This window comes from Pezoporus flaviventris, unplaced genomic scaffold (assembly GCF_033815535.1).
Source record: "Pezoporus flaviventris isolate CSIRO_AGI_PZ_B2104156 unplaced genomic scaffold, CSIRO_AGI_Pfla_v1 ptg000002l, whole genome shotgun sequence".
NCBI lineage: Eukaryota > Metazoa > Chordata > Aves > Psittaciformes > Psittacidae > Pezoporus > Pezoporus flaviventris.
This window is the reverse complement of record NW_026892550.1, coordinates 92,050,206-92,071,994: the sequence shown is the minus strand read 5'-3', so window position 1 is coordinate 92,071,994 and position 21,789 is coordinate 92,050,206. Positions and strand designations below refer to the sequence as shown.

The following is a 21,789-nucleotide window of genomic DNA, read 5'->3' as shown; positions in this document are numbered from 1 at the left end:
CAAATGTTACAAAAGAAAATTATATTGTAAGTACAGTACAAAAAAAAAAACAAAACCGAAGTGTCTTTGTATAAGTGTAATCTGGATCAAACAGCAAAGAAATAACAAAAATATAAAAACAAGTCTTGCCAAAGTTTTCCCTCTAGTACCAAATACCACAAGATACAGATTATACAAAGTGTACAAATTTTAATAAAAATACAATACACCAGGGTTGTGTGTGTTTCATTAGTCAAAGAGGTTTCTTGTACAGATGACACAGCTAAAGCTGATCCCCTTCTGTTCCTTAGAGAACAGGTCTGCACCTTCACCACAATGCTCTGTTGTGAAGGGCTGGAATCAGCCAGTGATTTTGTGTTGTTCCCAACAGCAGATGCTTTAGGACAGGCCTGGATCCGCAGTAGGACTGGGACTGCCTCCCTCCTGGGCCCTTCCCAATTCCAGGCTCACTGCAATTAGTCACACAGTGTTAAAACATGTATGCTCTGGTGAGAAGCTTGAATTGAGAAAGTATACGGTGGTCTGAGAACCTTCTGCCTCCTCTACTGACTGAGAAATCCTAACACTGCACTGAGAAAAGCTCTGTAAGAGACAGACTACCTTGTACAGGCACAGCTGGGGAATATGTGGCAAAGAGGAATGGGAGGAAAAACTCTCCTGCACACCTGAGGATTTAATTTAAACATGATTTGGGGCTCAGCCACAATGACGAACAGCTTACTTTCAACTGCCTTAAAAAACAGAAGCTAAACTTCAGGCTGAAAGTAAAAAAGTGTTCTTCTCGTTTAAAAACTTCTATAAGGCTGGAACGGCTACAGTTTCAGTTGTTCTACCTACCTTCACAAGATAGCCTGTTTCTGTAAATGCTTTAAAACCTTCCTGATGTTTCCCCTTACAATGCCAATGCTTACACATACAGCTGATTTCTGCAGGAAGTGGGGTGAGGCAAACGATTTGTACTTTCCACACTGTTGGTGGAGGGAGGGATTTCTACTTTTAAATTATGTGCATATATATATATATACACACATATATAGAGAGAAATATACAGGATAAATTAAAATCTGTTACAGATATTGGGAAAAGTTAAATACATATGATGTGAACACCACATATATGTACACACAAACACAAAAAAGCCTACATTAGAATCAACTGCTCTCCTGCGGTCCTCTTCCAGAGAAGCAGAAAACCAAACACCGAGTTATGTGGCTGGAAGGAAGGAGAGTTGCTCCATTCAACCCACATATGCCTTACTCAGCCATAACTGCTTCAAACTGGTCACTGCTCACTGCCTCACAGCAGCACCATGGCTCTGTCAATACTGCTGGTGAAAGGGAAGAGCAATCTCAGAAACCAAAGTTGTCTGTTCACAAAAGAGGTGTAAGATGGGCAGAAGCAATCCAAGTTTTTCACACCTGCTTCCACACTCTTCTCCATCAAAGCAGGCTGACCATGTCCTGGAAAAATCAGCAGGAGGTTCATTCTCTCAGGCCAATGCAGTTGGTTGGTATACCGTGCTAATGACAATTTGGATGCAAGTCCACAAGAAGAGATTAAACTTCTTGTCATTTTCCACTGTACTTCAAATGCCAGCTGATGCTGACAACTTTCAGTTACTACTGACTGAAGAGGGTGTTAGAAGGAGTGATCAAGAGGCAAAGACCTTTGTATCTTTGATCAGCTATCCAGCTTTCCCCTCAAGTGGCAGATTTTAAACTGAAAAACATTTAGAAATAGGGCTGGTGAAGAGTTCAGTTGTATTCCTTGGTCCAAAATGCATTACCATCTCTACGTGCCCAAAGAATAGCAGAATACTTTTAAATTGGAAGGGCTATCAGGAGGTCATCTAGTCCATCCCCCTGCATCAAAAAAGTCCAACTACAGCAGGCTGCTCATTCAGTTTCTGAATGTCATCAAAGATGGAGAGTCAACAACCAACCTGGGCCACCTGTTTTAATGGCCCTTTCTCATGGTGACCTTTTCCTTCATATCAAGAAGTCCATTCTCTGGCTGCTTCCCCATTAAACAGTCTGAATTTAAGGCGAGTATCTCAAAAGCTTTCTGAATTCTTCGTATAAAATACTTGGAGATTGGAGGACATTTCACCCACCAACACAAAAGGATTTTCTCAGCTTAACTTCACAACTTTTCATAAAACAGAAATCAAATAGTTACAATCCTATGTATATACTATACAGATACAAAACTTTAAAACCCTACACACGGAGCCCTTCAGGAGTGCCGGTGTAGTGTATATGTACGAAGTCAGTAATGTAGAGGTTGAGTACATCCCAGGATCCTTTCCCATCAAAGTCCAGGCATGATGTAGGCAATGTTGTCTAGTGTGTTTGACTGGGAAAAGAAAGTCAGTATTTTTTAGTGTAAGGTAATGACTCAAAATCCTTACAAAATGACACAGGCAAGGGTACTAAGCATGTTCACTTGCCTTACAAGTTATCATATGATGAGACAACCCTATTTGTCTGGTCATCACTACCACTGCTAGGCTTATGTTCACTTTTTGCAAATGAAAGTTAACTAAACATAAAGGTAGCCTCAGTATTTGTAAGAACTTGGAAACAATGAAAATGCTTGAGGCTTTCCCTGAGTGACCTCCTCCTTACAAACCCTATACTCTATCTCTGAATTTGAAACAAACCACATCGACCACAGGAAAGATCAGTGATAAGGATATAAGCAAAGTGATCAAAGTTTAGCACATAAAAACCCCCAACATTACTTTACACTCACAAATCCCTTATGAAAGTCTGTTGCATAAAAAAGAAAACCCTTAAACACACCCACTAATAGGGCATAAGACAGGAAAAAGAAGTGCCCTCCAGTTTTTCTTGCAAAACGTAACAGAATTCTGAGAATAGTCCTCCTTATGCACATCAGAAAACAAGACCCAACAGTATATTATCTGTATGTCCTTCAAATGCAGTATTTCAGTTAGCTCAAGCCTGGGGCTGGATGGCTGAAGAAGGCCTTAGAAATACCAACTTTTAATTGCTGAAGACAATGGACCTAGAGCAGAGCCAGTTGTGACTTTGGAATTCAACAATGCCACCTACTGACCGAAAAGATAAATAACATCCTACACGCAACAGGACCATTGGCAATTTTACCCAGTTTAAAACACCATTGTTGGTATGTATCTCATGGCGAAAATCAGAATACTTCATTTAGTATCAAGCCTGAATGCCAGTTTTCAGAAGTGAAGAGTGAGTGCCTTAATCCACCTAAAGTGCCATTGCTCCTTGTAACAATAAGATGATCAAATTTCCAATACAGGCACCATTAGTCATGTGGTGTCTTTGCTCTGAATGCATTTGGCAAGCAAGAAGGAAAAAAAGCATAGGATGTTTTTCCATGGTTTAGGATGGGCACACCTCACTGACTCACCTTTTGTGCAGACAGCCAGTTTGTGGGAGCTCACAGCCTAAAACTATCAACTTTTTTGCTGTTGCTAACAGTCATTCTCAAAACGAATCAATGTTTTGGCTGCTCTGTTATAACATGCCAATTTATATCCCATTTTTTGTTGTTCTCTGCAAGATTTGTTTTTAACCTCTTAACTTTTGCAGACTATGTATTTATTTTTCATTTCTGCTCCTCTCCTTCACTGCTTTATTGATGTCTCCTGTTGGAGGTATGACTCCTAATTCCTTTTACGCTGCTGCCATCTTAATCTATGTCCACATCATGCTACATAGATGCCACAAGCTGTTGCTAAACCAGGGCTCAATATTATGTGTAGTTTAAAGTGGGAAAGAACTTATAGTTGCAGTTCCTTAAAACAGGCTGTTTTATTTTCAGCCACATGTAAAAGGAGTCACTCAATCACATTAGGAATCCTGAGATCACAAGTTATTTGTTGTGTTACTAAAGGAAAAACAGATTGTGTCATACAAAGCAACCAGATGGTGAGTTTTACTTTTATGAAAAATAAGAGCTTTCATAAATAGTTATATTTGTACAGATGCTTTGATTTGGATGGCTTGGTTCAGTCACTAAAACATGACCCACACACATTGCAATCAATGCTACAAATACTAGGCCAGTTGCCACTGGGAGAAAAAAAGTTGCACAGTATCATACAACAGTAACCTCCGAGGGAATTTAAAGAAACATTCCTCTATAAAAGCGTACGACCAAGATAATTTTCTTATTGCTCTGGAACCATAATCACATCATAAGACTGATGCATAAAAAGCTAGCTGGACTACTGAAATTACCAGTGCTAGAATGGAAATAACCACAAGGAACTCACCAAAATATGCTTAGGGCAGCCATTCAGCTCAGGTAGTTGTGTGGTCAGGCATGTTAATGGGCCCAAAGCACAGATGATTGAATCTAAAAGTACTGACAAACTTCCTGAAACAGCCACCATTCCCTGTAAGGAGAGAGAAGAGATAGGGATGACTAGTGGAAATTATGGTTCCTTCACAACTGTATCACTTCTCATGCAGATACAGTATCTTCACTCTTGAGCAATTGGTGTAGGAAAAAAATAGGAAACAAAGGGTCAGAAAGCTGTCAGTTGCATAAAACACTTTAATTAATTCCAGAATTTTTTGTAATGTCATTTCTTTGACATTGCGTACCATCTATTTTGTTATCTACACAAGTCCTAAAGACAATGGGTGGTTTATTATTAAATCTAAAGAAATGCTAAGTCTGTAACAAATGCTTTAGTCATTGATATACTTTCAGGAAAGGGAATTTGCTTGTGTGCCCTTCTGTAAAGTGGGAGATTTTCCTTCAGTTGTTTCTTTGAAGAACAACCTTAATCATTCACACCAAAACCAAAATGCAAGAACATTTATTTCACTGCTGATAAAACAAGCAAGCATAGTGGCATGAGAGGATCGTACTAGCCATGAGGTTAAATTACATTATCTGAGCCAAATGTGTGCTCTCCTGCTGGACTGAATTCTGGAAGTGCCCATCTGTGTGCGTGCATGCACCGAATCACTATCATCTAACAGTAGGTAAACGTTAAATGACAGCTTCTACATTACCAGGTAAGTTGAAACAATAGTAGCCCCTATCAAAGCACTGGCAATATGATACTGCCAGAAAATAACAGGACATGCAAAAACCATCTTGGTAAAGGTTGATAGTTTTCTGAGAAGGCTTGAGACTGTAACAGAAACTGGACTAGAGACTGGCAAAGACAGCAAGGAACTACCAGACCCAAGGTGAACATACAGTAAGAAAACACCGACGAGTATCCCAAATTGCCTTCAGAGACCTAGAGCTGCAAGGGACCTGTCTTTGATGCCTAAGAAACATGGTGCTTTATTTCATGGAAATCAAAGAGCAATGCATGAGAGAAACAGGACACGCCATCTCTAATTTCTCCTCCTAACACAGAAGCATTGGTTAAACTCGTAAGTAAAATAAAACAGTAATCCCCACCCAAATCCTGTGTGCAGATTACATGATACCACTGTGACACTGCTGGTTACAGACTCACCTCTGTTTCCTGCAGTCTGTGTCCAATAAGGCTCAGAGATTCACCCAGCAACTGTAAGTGTGCAGCTACATCAATAGGTTCTGTCTCAGGGGCTTTGGCTGGTGAGGAAGGCACCATCACAGTGCTGGTGGGGGATTTCTTCTGAGGAGAAATCACTCCTGTTGGAGAAGCTGGATACAGACAAATTCAAATTCCATTATTTCTTCTTTAATTCTTTTACTTACAAACCTATTTACTTAGTAAAGTTCAAATCTCACAGGCAACATTATCTTCCCTGTCCAAGAAAAAAGACCAGAGCAAATGAAGTGCAACAAATTACCTTTTATTTTTGGTGCACCATCTGAAGATGATGCCTTTCTCTTCACAGTAGTAGCCTCTGCTTTATTCTGCTTGTGTTGGAGATACTGAGCTTTCTGTTTCCAGATCTGCAGTTACCATGGTACAAAAGACATATTCATAACATTAGGCAATTCTGCTACCTGATGCCAAGACCTGGAGGCAGAATGACGTTAAGTGGCTAACTGGTGAAGTAATACCATGAGAAGAAAATGGATGACTTTATGAACACAAGGCCAGTATTTCCATACTTTGGGGACATAGGTAGTATTTTTCTAGGTATGGTGGCAATGCTGCCAGCATGTTCGGACCTCAGCACCTAGTTTACACAAATTGGTTTACAAAAACATCTCATACACACTCACCAATTTATCCTTCTCAGGTAGCTGCTTCCACACTTCAGCCAGTTTTTTACTTAACTCTCCAAAATCTGGTAGAAGGAAAGAAGAAAACTGTTTAAAACAAATGTTTAAAACAAATTAAATAATAGTATCATGAATAGAACATAGGAAATTTCCTGGCTCATGCATACACATTCAGGAAGCAACCCATTCCACATCTAGAACTCTTCACACTGACCAGAAAATGACTGCCAGTGTGGAATCCCAGTACTGTTTGAAATGAAAATAAGCTGATACTAGGAATATGAAGTCACTTGTATGTACAAAAAGGTGACAAATGAAAGTAACTCTCTAAGTAAAGAAAGAAAGAACTAGCAATTTCTTCATCCAGATTCACAGCTTGGTTAAAACACAATGAAATCAAGTAACGAAATCCACTCCTGTCCCCTTTGCCACCTCTTATTCAAAGAAAACTGGCAGATTCTTCGCATGCTGCAAAATTAAAGAGGACGGTACGAAACAGAGATGACATATTCTGCTAATTAATCCAACTGGTGTATGATCAAGAGAAGGATGGATTATTGTTTTACCTATTCCAGGGTGCTCAGACACAATATTCGTACGATATTCCTTACAGAACACTTGATAGGCAGACATGTTTTTCTTCTTTGGCTAGTCAGAAGAAGAAAAAGAAACAAAAATTTTTAATTATCATGAGACCTACTTAAATTAATTAAGAATTTGGCATTTATTGAAGAATTAAGGAAAGACATGGTGCTTAGATCAGGAACCTAAAAAAACTGTGTTTTACATGTTCTGGCTGAATATGGTGTTCATGTAAGCACAGGAACCAGCCAGAACCAGCCTTAACACAAGGCTTATCTGGCAACAATTCTGATCAATGCATTTCATTCATAATTTTCAACAACCTGATATTCTAAATTCAGGATCAATACACATCTCTGTTAATGCATCGCAGTTCTAAAACTTAAAAATAATAATAAAAAAATATCTGTCCCTCTATTCACAGTACCTATTACAGGTCTGCCAAAACAATTCAGTTGTCATCATGGGGAGGGACTCTTCATTAGGGACTGCAGTGACAGGACAAGGGGTAACGGGTTAAAACTTAAACAGGGGAAGTTTAGATTGGGTATAAGGAAGAAATTCTTTCCTGTTAGGGTGGTGAGGCACTGGAATGGGTTGCCCAGGGAGGTTGTGAATGCTCCATCCCTGGCAGTGTTCAAGACCAGGTTGGACGAAGCCTTGGTTGACATGGTTTAGTGTGAGGTGTCCCTGCCCATGGCAGGGGGGTTGGAACTAGATGATCTTAAGGTCCTTCCCAACCCTAACTATTCTATGATTCTATGTTTTGTCCATCTTTACAAAACACTTCAAACTGGCAGGAAAACAAACAATTTAAGTATATTGACAGCAGAGGCATAAGCAGTTGCTGAGCTATGATCAGAGAAAACTTACCAAATAGAATAGAATAATAGCTGAACAACCTTGGGCCCATTTCCGGACACAGAGCAACTCTTGTCTATCTGAATAAACTGCTATTCCCCATTTATATATTTACATAATTACAGTTTTATCACCCGTAATCTCATTCATATGCTAATTATCATTTCTCCTAGTCACATTTTGATACACTAACCATGGAAAACTGAATTTATGGGAACAGAACAAAACTGGGAATGTGGCAGTCTGTAAGAATTAGAATTTCATTTGAATACAAGAGTGAATGGGTAAATGTCTTCACCTGCCAGGCTAGAGCTCAGTTCCTTTTAATAGGAACTGTAATGATGGACTAGATCACTAGTCAAAAGTACTGCCTGGCAACAGGTAGAACCAGTTACCTTAGAAAACGGTGCAGTTGTGCTTTATGCATAACCTGTACCAAGCAAATTAAGTATAACTTCTTTAAAGAACCTCTATCACCTACAGACTGCCTGTGCCACAAAACCAGAATATTGTATATTCCTTTCACTACAAAGAGAAATCCCAGTGGCTGATACATTTTTCCCAACATGCTTCAGTGAAACCATAGATCCTGGTATTAGTCATCCTTCTATTTCAATTTAACATGCGTTTGTAATGGAGTACCTAATTCATTATTACCCACCACCCAATTTCTATTTTTCCTTACTTTTTCTCTGTCTCTTTCTCTTTCCTTTTCTCTGTCTCTTTCTCTTTCCTTTTCTCTTTCTCTTTCTTTTTCTCTTTCCTTTTCTTTTTCTCTTTCTCTTTCTTTTTCTCTTTCCTTTTCTCTTTCTCTTTCCTTTTCTCTTTCTTTTTCTCTTTCTCTTTCCTTTTCTCTTTCTTTTTCTCTTTCTCTTTCCTTTTCTCTTTCTCTTTCCTTTTCTTTTTCTCTTTCTCTTTCCTTTTCTCTCTCCTTTTCCTTTTCCCATTTCTCAGCTTTGTCTTTCTCCTTGTCTTCTTTTTTCCTTCTCTTCTCACTTTGACCATCTGAGTGGAAAACAGCAGGAGGAGGTGGAGGAAGAACATAGTGGGTACTGGGAGGAGGCGGTGGTGACACTGTTACTTCAGAACTGTGCCCAGAACTCTTTTTAGACTTAGAGTGCTTCTTCTCTCTATGTTTCTCCTTGTCTTTTTTTTTCTTACTTTTTTTTGACTTCTTCTTCTTCTTGATTTCCCGGTAGGAGTCATCTATCACGAGCTCCCCAGCCTCCAACTCCCCACCAGAAGAGGAGCCAGACTCTGGTGGAGCCTCCATACCTGAAATCTCATACTCGCTCCCATGGCCCTCTGAATAAACAGAGGTGTCAGCACCAAAACTCTCAGAAGGTGGATGGGAGTCTGGAGGTGGCTTGTGCTTCTTTCGGGATGACTTCAGAAAGCTCTGCATTTCATGACCTCGCAGGAATGAGCCTTGCTCATCTCGAGCTGATTTCTTTGAAGATTTCTTTGAAGCTGCTGGTGCTGAGGAGTAAGAAAAAGAATCGTCATCTGCTGCACTACTTTTCTCTTTTGGTGAAAGGATGAGCTTCATCTTCAAGCCATCAGGCTCACGAAGAGTAAGTGTCTCTGTGTTCACATAAAGAGGTTTCATTTTTTTAGATTTGTGGAAGCTACCATCATCCACTGAGTGCTCCCCACTGCTCCCACTCAGCTTCTTCTTGGGGTGCTCCTTTTTGCTTTCAGAATGGCCAGAGGAAGAATAAGATGATTTTTCAGAGGTCTTCTTTGAAGACTTTGAGCTTGTGGCCAAAGGTGAGGTGACAGCCTTGAGTAAATCCGTGGTTGTATCGGCTGAGGACGGGCTAGAAACTGCTTTTTTCTTCTTCTTTGATGGTAGATCCAGAGGCGTAACACCTGAAAAAGGTGAACAGAAATGTACATAAAGATGATTCCCTTAAAGACAGCATTACACTAGCGTGAAGAACTGAAGCAGGAATAAGCAAGACATAATTGTAGCTGACAGATTTACACCCTGTCTTAAAACGGAGATCTCTACAGCTTATAACTGGCTCTATTTTATATATTCAGCAAAAGTAATACTATCTGCAAGTAAAATTAAATATTGTATTGCAATAGGAAAAAAAAAAGCAAATGTCAAAAGGGAAGGAATAGGTTAGAAAACTGTAAATTTTCAATGAAACGGGGGTGGAAGATCTCTACTCCAAACAGTGGAAACATGTTAAGCTAGACTCTGAAAATATCATTGCCCAATCTTCTGCTGTCTGACACTGATCAGCATCAAGTTTCTGATTACTTCTCCTAAGACAGGTTGATGTACCCTCCCCCCATAAAGTGCTAACCACAAAGTTTGATGACATTGGTTTAACATCATCCTTTCCTCAAAGTCATGATCTGTTAGCCTGTTCTCCTGCTTGATTACTATCTCACCTCTGTAGCAGAACTCATCAGAGGAGTGCTTTTTCTTCTTTTTGTGAGGTTCTGTCCCTGGAGAACGCTCGTTGTCCTAGGATAAGAATAATAAAGTTGCTGACAAACAAGAGGGAAATAATGTAAGATTCACATGGACTACTGACACAGATAATAATTTGTAGGAGGTATCAAGAGTTATTTGTACTATGGTAACATCAAGGAACCCTAGGTATGAGCCAGGATCATTATTCTAGGTGCTAAAACAAGCACCTTCTAAGAGCCCTCAGTATAGGTTTAAGGTTAGACAAAAACCATGGTAATACAAAAAACTGTATTAGTCAGGATCCATTTCAGCACATCAGCCACCTAACCAGCACCAAGCTTTCTGTAGGCATTGCAGCACAACAGGGCTATAAGGAAACGGAAAGACAGATCTCTGTATGGAGCTCTCAGCAGGTGCAAGGAGCAATACACCAGAAAACTTGAAAAAGCACATTTGAAAGTGTTAAGAAACGAACAACAGAAGCCAGCACTTGGAGTTAAGCTGGTAAGTTGATAAAATACAGATATCGACCTCTTAATAAAGCTAATAAATAACTAAGCACACACAGGCTGTCAAACCCTAAAAACGAAGGTGAGCAGTTCATGTTTAATGTGCTGAAAAAGATAAGAGTAAGTGAAAGGAGGAAGTGAAAATTAAAATGATGGGCCAAATAACTGTCCTTAATATGCCAGGTCACCCAATTATTATTTCCCTCTTGACCAATTTATGGTCTGAAAATGAAGCCCTTCTGCAGAATTCCATCTAGAACTTCTTTTCCAGATAAAAAGAAAAATAATAAAAAAATTACCAGGTAGTCACCTTTGCATAACAGCAGAAATTTTAACTCAAAGAGGAAGGTTTTGAAGAAACTTAAGCTGTCGCTATGTGATTTCAGAGTTAAGGCCCCTATAAGGTCAATAGGGCAAGTTCATACCTCTCAAGACCTACCATTTCAGCCTGTCTGCAGAATTAGGAAGACAACAGAGCATCAATTAACATTATAATCATCCTTTGCCATTTATATAATGATGAAGTCTAAAATCATGGGTTTTTTTTTAGTGTGTAAAAACTTATTCATGCTGTCTTATGACTTGCACAGTTGTACATCAAGGCTAGGACAGCATCCTACTATCCTATTTTCTGAGGCCTGAAAAATCAGAATCAGTTGTAATTTGGCTTGACCCCCTCCTTTTCCCCAGGAAAGTTACTGAATAATACAGGACATGATTAGCTGCTCTTGCTGTCTTTGACATGCATTTCTATGTGAAAAAGAACAAGACACTCATCTGTCTCATTCCATCACTAGCTTTATATATATCCTTAGACCTTCAACCTGTTCTATGAGGGCTTCCTGACCTGAGCTGCTATCTCATCTTCCTCTTGCCGCAGATCCTTGTAAGAGCGCTTCTTCTCTCGGTGTATCCTGCCAGTTGCCAACCCATCATCAACACTTCGGTCACTCTCTAGGAACTCTGAGACTTACACGAAATGGGAAAGAACAAAAAAAAAAAGAAAGAAATTAAATACCCCATTAAGAAATGACAGACATATGGACTATGCACAAAATAGGAGAACAGTGGACATTGCACAAAACCCAATAAGCACAGAGGCCTAAAAGATTACAATCTGTACCCTCTGACCATAGGGATGGGGCTCAGTGCTTTAACACTGTAACAGCAGTCACTCTGTATTTCACTTCTAACCCTTGTATATTTCCTCCTAAAGAGAACTGGACCTAGAAATGTTATCATGACTAAACATATCGTTATCCCTGGTCTCTCATTCCATTGCCATGGCAGGGAGAAGAATGGCTGCAGTGGCAGAATTCCCTGTAAACATCAAGGTGTTTGCATCAGGAAATACCACCTATTTCTTTCAAATTCTTATGCCAGTACTTTACACTTGGAAGTCAAGGCCTTGGGATCCTCCAGCAACTTGGCCAGATTAAATTTAAGGGCTCCACAGGATACTATGTTCTTTTCCCAGTCTAACTGCATGGCCTGGCAAGGACTGCAGAAGGTACCCCCTTTTTTATCAACTCCCTCTGAGATTATAAAGCAGTCATACCTTCTTTCCTCTTGGAGTCATCATAAGCCATGGTGGTCCTGCAGGAGCCTGAGAATGTGTTGCCACGTCTGGGCTCCTTCCCCCGTTCCCATGTACAGGAAGAGGTCTGAGAAACAGAGAATGAAAATAACCCTCCCATAAAGAATCATGATGTAAAATGGGAAACTTCCTCTGAACCAAGTGAAGATTCTCCAGAAGACACTGGGAAAAGAAAGGATTCTACCTTATGGTTGGTTGATGCTCACTCTTCAGGCTTGACAGAATATTTTTCTAAAATTAAATAAGAGGTTATTCTACTATTTCAAAGATATAAAATACTACCTCTTCCTTGGAAATTCTCCAAATCACTGAAGTAGTTTATTTACAAAACCAGGAAGAGGGTAAGAAGACAGCTGAGTTTGATTTTCATGACACACAAAATTAAACCCAAACTTACCAACCGATTTTTTTGTCAGGAGCCACTGTAGCTAAGAATGGGATGTTTAAAGAGAGATTTCAAACCCCTGAATCTCAGATGAAGTGAAGGGAAAGAAGGAAACAGTTTAGAAATCATCGTACTACAAAAGAATTATTTCAAATCTAAGTGAAGAATTGCACATCCTGTAGTGAAGGTGTGCATCTTTCTGCTATGTTTCCCAACATTACCACTGCAGCCATTCTGAGTGCCAGCTTGGGAGAGGGAATAGAAGAATTCACTCCTTTCACTTAGGCCTTCCCAGCATCGCAGTCTCAGGTTTCAGGCCTGCTAGAACTATGTAATTCTGTTCCATAGTTGCTAGTATATAGCAGGACAGTGTCCTTATGGCAGAGCTGCACTCTGGCTCTCTCAGAGTAAAGTGACAGCTCTACAGCCAGTAACTAGCTTAACATGAAAAGATCAACCTGCTCAGAAGTGATTAAACTTTAATTGCACCTAAGTAATTTTGTATATTTGTGTGCATGTGCACACACAAAATCATAGAATGGTTTGGGTTGGAAGGGACATAAGGTTCATCCAGTTCCAGCCCTCTGCCATGGGCAGGGACACCTTCCACTAGATCAGGTTGCTCCAAGCCCTGTCCAACTTGGCCTTGAAAACTTCCATGTGTAAGCATTCAGCCTCAAGGACCTTGTGGCTTGTTCAGTCTTGTCAGTTACATTTGAATACCTTGATAGCAGGAAACTCTTCTACATCCCTGTGCTTATACATCCGTGTATGCATCCCAATTTTATAAATAACTGGCTGAGGCTGAGAATGTACAACATACTAATCCTATAGTGGTTACTCAAGTGAAACAACAAAGTTCCAACTAAATCAAGCTTGCAGTTACATGGGAGGTACTTCTGTTTAAATTCATAGGAATACATGTAACTTCTTCAGGTTTTGGGAAACCATCTGCCAGGAAATGTTTTAAGACAGTATTCTGACTATGTATTATTGGTAGCTAGCACAGCAATTTGTAGGCAGAATTTATGTATATACATGAGAGCACTGCAATATGTATACACAACAGAGCACTGCACTTTGGAATAAAAAAGAGCATTCTGCCGCTTGCAGGCTCACAATCTTGAACCAGATCTTGTCAACATTCTTCTTACCATGAAATATGGCTTTGTTAAACTTAGGATAAGAAATAACATCGGACACTTTGAACAGAAAAAGTACTATTTATTTCCTTTCTATTAATGAATCTGATTTGATAAACATATGGTAAGCGTTGGAATGGAAGATCCTCTGAGGGACCTGGGGGGTTTGGTCTGGAGAAGGCTCAGGGTGAACCTTACTGCTCTTTACAATTACCTTAAAAGTTGTAGTGAGGTGAGGGTGGTTACTTCTCCTAAGTAACAAGCGATACAATAAGAGGTAATGGCCTCAAGCTGCACCAGGGGAGGTTTAGACTGGATATTAGGGGCAATTTCTTCCCCAGAGGGTGCTCATGGAATGCAATAAGCTGCCCAGGGCAGTGCTTCAGTCACTGTCCCTGCAAGTGCTCACAAAGCATGTAGACGAGGCCCTCAGTGACATAGGTTAGTGGTGGTATTGGCAGTACTGGGATAAAGGTTGGACTTGATGATCTTAAAGGTCTTTTCCAACCTCGTTGATTCTATGTTGAGATGTGACTTCAGTGGGAATACACCTGATACTAAAGCATTGCGTTCAACAGGATAAGGACTTCGTCTAGACACCGCTCAGCAAAACAAAGATGAAGTCAGTCGTTCGTGAATGGATGATACGGAGAAACTAAGATCGGTTTTTAGCTACTACATTTTACTCTCTTTCTAAATCTTATCTGCTTGGTAGGTATAAAGGTTGGTAGATAACACCCAAAGGAGCTTATAACCTAAGCCTCTAACCCTGCAAAGACAAAAATTATTCTTAAGTAAGACCACCTATAAATCCTAATTAGGTTCCCCTGCTTCAAGTTCTTCGGTTTCAGCAGAAATCACACAGGTTCAGCGTAGACACTCACTCTCCACATATCCCCCTACTTAACGCTCAAGCTACCGGGATTAACGCCAAGCATTGCTATTCCTCAGCCATCCCGAAGCCACAAGGACTCGGGTCCCCGAAGGCGTCTGCACACCCCACTGGCGACCGGCAGCGGTGGGTGGGAACGGAGGGGCGGCGGTTCGAGCCGGGTACCCTTGCCCCGCTTCCCGCCAGCGCTCAGGGGACCTGGAGGAGCCGCGTGGGCAAGCAGGTCCCGCCGGGAATTCCGAGCGCAGCCAAGAGGACAAACGCTAACACCGAACCCCCGCACACCAGGGGCCTCACCTATCCCGCACCCCGAAACACCCCACAGCACAGCCCCGCGCATGCGCGTCAACACCCTCAGGGTCCGGCCCAGCCACGGCCTGCGCTCCTCCCGCCGCCTCCGTTTAAAGCTGGCTCGGCCACCCCACTACCGCTTGCCCGCACGTCGTCTCACCTGAGCCGGCTCTGGCCTCACTCCAACCTGCGGCTCCACCCCTCCAGCAGGCCCGAGCGTGTCCCTTCGGTAGGGCCGTCAGCGGCGGCAGCGCCCGCCGGTGCCGAGCCGCAGCCGCAGGGCGGGGAGGCGGCACAACCGCCTCACTTGGCACTACCGTTTCCCGCCGCGCCGCCACCACCCGCGACCGCCATGTTGGACAGGAAGACAAGGGACACCCACTCGGCGCCGCGGACAGGGGGAGGCAACCGAGCGCCGAGAGCCTTCAACGTAGCACCCGCGGGGCGGGGGAGAAGACGGGGTAAGGGATTGCCGAGCGCATCGATGGTCCATCCGGGCAGGGTGCGCCGTTCCTTGGGACGTGAGTCGGGCTAGGTGCCTTAAGATCACCCAGTTCCAACCCTCTGCCACGGGCAGGGAAGCCTCACACCAGACCAGGTTGCTCCGAGCCCCATCCAGCCTGGCCTTGAGCACTGCCAGGGATGGGGCATTTACACGTTTCTTGGGCAGCCTGTTCCAGTGCCTCACCGCATTCATAGTGGATGCAGCGCACAGTGGAGAGTCAGGATGAGCCAGGGCTGAGGTAGATAAGCAGGTCTGAACAGCACACTTGAGGCTACTGCATGTGAAGGCATCATGTCACCCTCATGCCTATTCCAATCAGCTGTTCAAAGGCAGCAGGCAAGAGAAAGGTAAAGTACCCCAAGCATCTTACGAAGTGCTCATTCATTACTGCAAATGATTCAAAAAAGGTGAAAAAGCTCAGGAAATGGCTTAGTCAGAAAAGACAAGTCTTTTTGTTCTTTTCCACCAGGCTAGTCTTTCTTAACTCTGACTGCTCAGGAAGTCACTGTTCAACAAACCTTATTTAATTCTTGCCTTAAATGCCATCGTCTCCACTGATGCAGGAGTTTTCTTTTTATTTAGATGCAGGCAGACACTCACATGACTGTCAGAGGCTGCTCACAGTCACACGAAGTCTGCGGACTACAGTTCCCAGCCATGCCTGTGCCAAACCTGGCCCATCACAGACATGCTGGTTTCCCAGCACTTACAGATTTGCCTTCTGGTCCTGATGATGCTCTTTTGTCCTAATAAGTACATAATAATGGCAATAATTATGTGCAGTACAGTAGGCCCTAGGGGAGTTAGAAGAGGATAGAAGCCTGTGCCTGTTATGCTGTAGGAAAGTATAGTTTGATCCAAAGTGAGGGGTATATCCTCTCTGTGCAGATCAATATTTGCAAGTGCAACAGCTATTAACACATCAGAGTAAAATCCCACCAGCCTTTAGGCTGAGCCATTATAATGATTAGGGGAAGCTAGGTGCACTGTGAAGGAACAGATACAAATTGCTTTGAAAATTGAAAGCCTAAATTAGCCTGGTATTTGATGATGGCAAGCACTAGATAATGATAGCTAGTAAATGTGTAGAGATGGTATGTTCAATATTCTGCACTCTGGAATAAGAAAGGATTCTAGTTGCTCTGCAGTTTGATGTTTTTAGTGCTGGATGGTTTGTAGGCATTAGACTGTGTCAGTGATTGTGTGTGGAGGAGGGTGTATTTGCAAAAATGAGCATGATACTTTTGCATAAAGCAGCAATCATTCAGACTTCCCCTGGTGGGATCTATCCGTGTTCCTTTCCTCCCTCTTATTATCATAATAATAATAATAGTAATTGTAATAGTAACAACATATAGCCTCTCCGACTGCATTTTTCATCGGTGCAGGAATGCTCAGAAAATCTAATTTCAATCATTCCTATTCTTCAGAGCTAGTAAAGGGAACCAGCCAGCACAAACCACTGGCATTTACCGGATGCTTTCAAACAGCTTAGCCTTTCCGTTTTCTAGAAAATCCAGGCACCCCTTTAATGTGTACACCTGGATTATATAGGTAAGGTGAGGAAAATGTCAGGATGCTGATAGGGAATTTAAGAGTCAGAACCCCTTCATATCCATAACACCTGACTGAATTGTTTCCCTGTAGTTTCAAAGATGAGAGGTCACAGTGAGGAAATAGGAAAATCAATAATTCTCCATAGTTTTAAGACCTGAAGTGTAGCTTCAGTCAGTTTCAGACTATTGTGAGAATATTGCATATTCCTTTTGTTAAGAGCATCTTGCATTCTTTGCCTATATGCAGGGAGAGAAACTGTGGAAGGGTACATGGTATGTTCCTCAGGTGTCTTCTTGGCAGTGAGATACCTATTGTATGAAATGCTCTTGCCAGTACAGAGCATTTTAGAATGTGTGTATACTTTCTTATGCTTAATGAAAGATTAGTTGCGTACTGAGGACATTCTCACTTTGGTATCTGGTTTCTGGGACACCTCAGAGTGCTGCTCAAAGAGGCAGTACACAGATGGAGTTTTAGGTGGCTGAGAAAAGGTGGATTAGCCTTGGTGGTGGTACCATTCCAGTGAGCAGCTTGTGTAGGTGATGCCTAGCACCAGGTTTCTGTCCTGGCACCTTAGGCTTAGGAGTAGGCTCTGGATGTTTGCACTTTGGGAGCTGGTCTGTGGGCTCTGAGAACCTGCCCTGAGCCGTGTGTCTGCCGGGGTCTGACGGTGAGCCTCCGGGAGCTGGGCTGGTGCCGGGGCTGGGGGAGCAGCCTGGGCAGAAGCGGCTTCTCGCTGCTGGGATCTGCCATGGGAAGCGTCGCTCTGTGCCCACCATCCCCAAGGAGCCGCTGTGAGCTGTGCCTGGCCCCCCAGGATGCCGGTTCGGTACACGGCGCTCCAGGAGCGTGCTGCGGCACCGCTCCGAGGGGCTGCGGGACAGGGGACACGAGGAGCTGGAGCTGCACAGCAGTTCCTGAGGTTCACTGGTGTTTATGTGACCTGTGTCTGGGGAGATGCTAGTGATGTGATGGGAGAGCGAGCCAGGGACTGCTCTGAGCCCTCCCAGGGGATGGAGCCCGCCCCGGGTACCTGCGGGCGGCTCGGGCAAGGGCGCAGTGCTCCGATCCTGCGGGCTTTATTCCCCGGGGACCCGGTTGCCTCTGCGCCGAGGTCTATGCCAGAACCGGCTGCCCCGGGAGCGACAACGTGACAAATGAGCCACATCTCGCTCTCTCGCCTGCTCCTTGTATTAATATCTCCCCGACCTTCAGGCCCCGGCTCCTCCTATTATAGACATCGCCTCGCCCTGCCGGTCCTCTTATAGATGTAACCCAGCCCCCCCCTCCTTCCTCCAGCAGCGCTGCGCCCTTCAGGGCCACCCTGGGTCCCGCCGCCCGCTCAAACCCCTCGCCCGTGGCGTCCCTGTATTTTCGTCAGCCTCCGACTCCGTCCTACGGGAGAGCCACAGCGGCTTCCTCCTGGGCAGTACGGCCCCGGGACCCATCACCGCCGCTTGAGTCGGCCGGAGCCCCACGGGGCCGGTTCTAGGCAATGACCCCTGTACAGAGCGGCCCCAGCAGCAAAGCCGTGGGCAATCCCAGCCCCGGCACCGACAAGCCCCCCGGTTCCCGGCGGGGCTTTGTGTGGCCGGCGCTGGTGCCGCTGCAGAACGGACCTGGCTGGGCGTGGACAGTATGGAAACGCGATGCCTGCTCCACCCGCGAGGAGGGCATCGTTCTACCGCTGGCTGCCACTGTAAAGGGGAAAAAGACTTTGTATTCTTGCTGAGGTGGGGCAACAAACTGCACTAAAAACTCATGTTCAAGTGGGCAGTGAACATGAGTCTGCTGGTCGCTTTTTGCCTGATGACAGAAGTGCTGTTGTTCAGTTGACATCACGAGCATGACTAGCAGATATCTGCATTGGACAGAAATGAAGTGCAGCTTGAGATAAACCCTTTCCTAAATGAAAACAGCGGAGTGGCAGGGAGGGAAGTTAAAGAGTATGGTGGGGAGGCTGTTATCCCAGGCGTGACTTGTAGATGTTTCTTGGCAATCTCTAGATTCACAGTCCAGGACCAGGTTCATGTTACCTGAGCTGGATGCTGAAGTGAGGCGGCCTTGGAGAGTGAGAGAAGTGTTCTTCCTGTTTCATATGTCCCTGGTGTAGGATTTGGTAGGCTGTCCAGTTTTGTGTTTGCATTACGGGTTTATGGCAATTTAATTCCTAGGTGACAAGGTGTCCTGAGTTTGATACTGGAGGGCAAAGGGGAGTGATGGATTAGACATTTGCCTTTGGATGTTTGGTCATGATTAGAAATTAGTAGCTGGACCAGAACAAAAGCAAAGGAAACAAAAGGCAACTTAATTCCAGGTACTGATTGGAACAATTACGTTAGGTTAGCTTGTGTATGTGAGAAATTTGGTTTAGGTTGGAGAGAGACTGTTAAGGAGCAAAGAATGGAGTAAGTCTGCTCCATGACTTTGTAATGCCTCTGGGAGAAGAAGCAGTGCTGGTCATATTAAGCAGCCAGTTTGTAACCCAGTAATATTTACATGTTGGACATGGGGCTCTGAGAGCATGAGGGCTATAGGGGTATTTTTAGGAGTGATTTTCTAGTGTTAACTATGGACTTGTGCTTTATCAGATCTACTTTGATCAATGGCTTCATCACTGGCTGGGTCTGTAGGTATGTGAAGGTGTTGGATATGCAGCAGCATTGGTGATGCACTGGAGGGACTGACACTCCAAGTGTGTTGAGAAGATTTACAGCTTATTTTTCTCTTTATTTTTAATTTTCCTAGTGAAGCTTTTTTCCCCAAGAGGGTCACAATCACAGAGAAGTGGCAAGAGCCTGGACAGCCAACTGTGGGATGTCTCATGTGTTCAATTGTAGGGGTAAGCAAGAGCTGCAAAAGCCCAAAATAAATCTTGTAAAGGTCTGAAAGTAAACCTAATGTATAAAGCCAATAGCAGAAGCAATAATAAAGTTGTGCAGTAAGGACTGAGTAGCACAAAAGGAGAGTATTTATAAAACTACATAAATATTTTGCCCAAATCTGCTGTGTTGCAGTGATGTTGGCAGTTGGGCTCTGTCTAGGTCTGTCGGTATTTGCCAAGAAACCCCCCACCAAGTCCCCAAAGTGTAAATGGATGTCTCAAACCCTTCAACAGCAAACCAAGTTATTAATTCCTTTTAAAAAAGAGGAAATCATTGGTATTTTTTTTATGATACATAGTCCATTTCCTCTGTCATTATCAACAAGAAAGTGTCTTAGTGCAGAACAGTTGAGTCAACTTATAATGGGAGCTATTAAGAAAAAGAGTCTGGTAGAATAACTCCTGTCTGGCTTTATGCTGGTTTAGCGGGTTGATATTCTGCCCTTTACTTTCAAAATCTTGCTGCTGTCTTTACTGTGGTCTTCAATGTATAGTCCATGTTCTATGTGACTGCTTCAGCTATGGTCAGAGAGAGAGAAGTGATATTACTTTCAGTATCTTGAATCTTTCCAAACAAAAGTGCGCTGTTGTCTTGCTTCTCCCAGTAATCTCTCAAGGCATGTGTGAATAGCTCAGTGCTGGCTTGGTTTTCTGAATAATAACCGTGTTTGAGAGACCCAAGTATTGATAACAACTCTATTGTCACTTGATTGCATAGATTCAGTCCTACTTGGGAGGAAAGGAACAGGAGCTGACTGAGGAAGGAAGAAAATAAATACCCTGAAACAAGGAGATGTGCAGCCAGACACAAGATAGCAGATCTCACTCATATCAACATCACCCTCTGCCTCCCACCAGTCTCTTGGTGCTGCTATTCTGCTTGTAATTTTGCCACCTGCTTCCTTTCAGCAGGAAAAGCAATTGCCTCTCCCTGTCTTCTGGAGATTGTGAAGGGAAGGAAGAAGTTCTCACTAGTTTGGCTGCTTCTCCACTTCCCCTGATTTTGTGACCATCATGCTCCCACACCAAAGTGTTTGGAAACAACCTGGGGAGCTTTAGCCATGTCTAATTTCATGGCAGCAACCCAGTAGTTAATTCAGACCAGTCAGCAGGGCTCTGAAGCACCTACAGGTTTGTTAATGCTTCTGAAATTGTGAAGTCTGAAGAAGAAACGTGGGGAAATGTCCTGTGGATTCTTTGGACAAAGCTTCTTTCTTCCTTTTCTCTTGCTTGACTCCAAGATGAGCATTTATTTGTAGGTTCCAGTGCAATTTCTGCTCCACTCGCACTTAGAAAAATAGCAATAGGACACTGTATGAAAAGATGGCTCATTTAGTGCCTGTCACTCATGCAATCCCAGGCACAGGAACAGCTCCAAGGCTTGCCGGGCTATATAACTTGAGAATTTATTGCCAAAAACTTAATGAATTAAATCTACATCTGGGGCAACAAGAAAATCTTAATTTCTCCAACTGTCCTGGTTCTCTCATAGGCAGCATGGTGTCACTAGTATGGAACTACTGTTGTTCTCATGTTCACAATGCGTGTTTTTTTCTATTTTCAGGCAAGCCACTAATTGCCTTGTTATTCATTGTGCAGTCTTTTGTGTTGTATGATTTACTGTCAAGTCTTTTGTTAATACATTCTTGTTTTCTTTTCAGGCTGTCTTTTGCGTATCTCTCAGGTGGCATGCTAAGAAATCTGTTTCTGGCCAAAACCTCTCCCAATATCTGCTACTTCGTGGTTTGTTACACTTGTTTGTTGAAGTAGTATCGGAATCAGGGAGGGGATGGGATGAGATCTGGTGCTGTGCATGGCTAATAGCTATGGTCAGAGCGCAGTTAAGGAGGCCTAAAGAGCACAGTCATTTCTTAACATGTCAATTATGGCAGTAGAAGGGAGAGACACCCTAGTAATGCCAGATCTATTGCAAGCTTTGCAGAAGGCAAGGGTTAGCGTTGGAATAG

The 21,789-nt window shown here is 43.1% G+C and overlaps 1 protein-coding gene and 1 long non-coding RNA gene across 7 annotated transcripts in view; one reads left to right on the top strand and one right to left on the bottom strand.

Annotated features, from left to right (window-relative positions):
• Window positions 1–6: 6 nt before the first annotated feature.
• HMGXB4 (HMG-box containing 4) lies at window positions 7–15,269 on the bottom strand. Of its 3 annotated transcripts, none has more exons than XM_061445087.1 (11): window positions 15,037–15,269; window positions 12,128–12,233; window positions 11,417–11,532; window positions 10,036–10,111; window positions 8,315–9,501; window positions 6,753–6,834; window positions 6,187–6,251; window positions 5,805–5,910; window positions 5,486–5,655; window positions 4,277–4,399; window positions 7–2,355 (listed from the first exon to the last, which is right to left on the bottom strand). In XM_061445087.1, exons 2-11 carry the CDS (start codon window positions 12,156–12,158, stop codon window positions 2,311–2,313), a joined length of 2,001 nt encoding a protein of 666 aa, XP_061301071.1. In that variant the 5' UTR covers window positions 12,159–12,233; window positions 15,037–15,269; the 3' UTR covers window positions 7–2,310. The 3 variants fall into 3 exon arrangements, with proteins under 3 accessions (XP_061301071.1, XP_061301072.1, XP_061301070.1); XM_061445088.1 differs by lacking the exon at window positions 15,037–15,269 and adding an exon at window positions 14,373–14,559; XM_061445086.1 differs by lacking the exon at window positions 15,037–15,269 and having other exon boundaries at window positions 12,128–13,074.
• Window positions 15,270–15,589: 320 nt separating this feature from the next.
• LOC133264943 (uncharacterized) overlaps window positions 15,590–21,789 on the top strand; it is a 38,022-nt gene continuing 31,822 nt past the window's right edge. For all 4 annotated transcript variants that reach the window (XR_009741808.1, XR_009741809.1, XR_009741810.1 and 1 more), the window contains exon 1: window positions 15,590–15,728. This is a non-coding gene — a long non-coding RNA (uncharacterized LOC133264943). The remainder of the gene's footprint in view (window positions 15,729–21,789) is intronic.

What these genes read in the sequence shown, in the direction of transcription:
- HMGXB4 (XM_061445086.1), bottom strand. Translation starts at nt 12,266, where the DNA reads ATGGGAGGGTTATTTTCATTCTCTGTTTCTCAGACCTCTTCCTGTACA. An exon ending in TGGTGCACCAAAAATAAAAG is followed by an intron (nt 5,656 to 5,804) that starts GTAATTTGTTGC and finishes GTCTGTATCCAG; the next exon opens with CTTCTCCAACAGGAGTGATT. An exon ending in ACAGACTGCAGGAAACAGAG is followed by an intron (nt 4,400 to 5,485) that starts GTGAGTCTGTAA and finishes CTCTCCTTACAG; the next exon opens with GGAATGGTGGCTGTTTCAGG.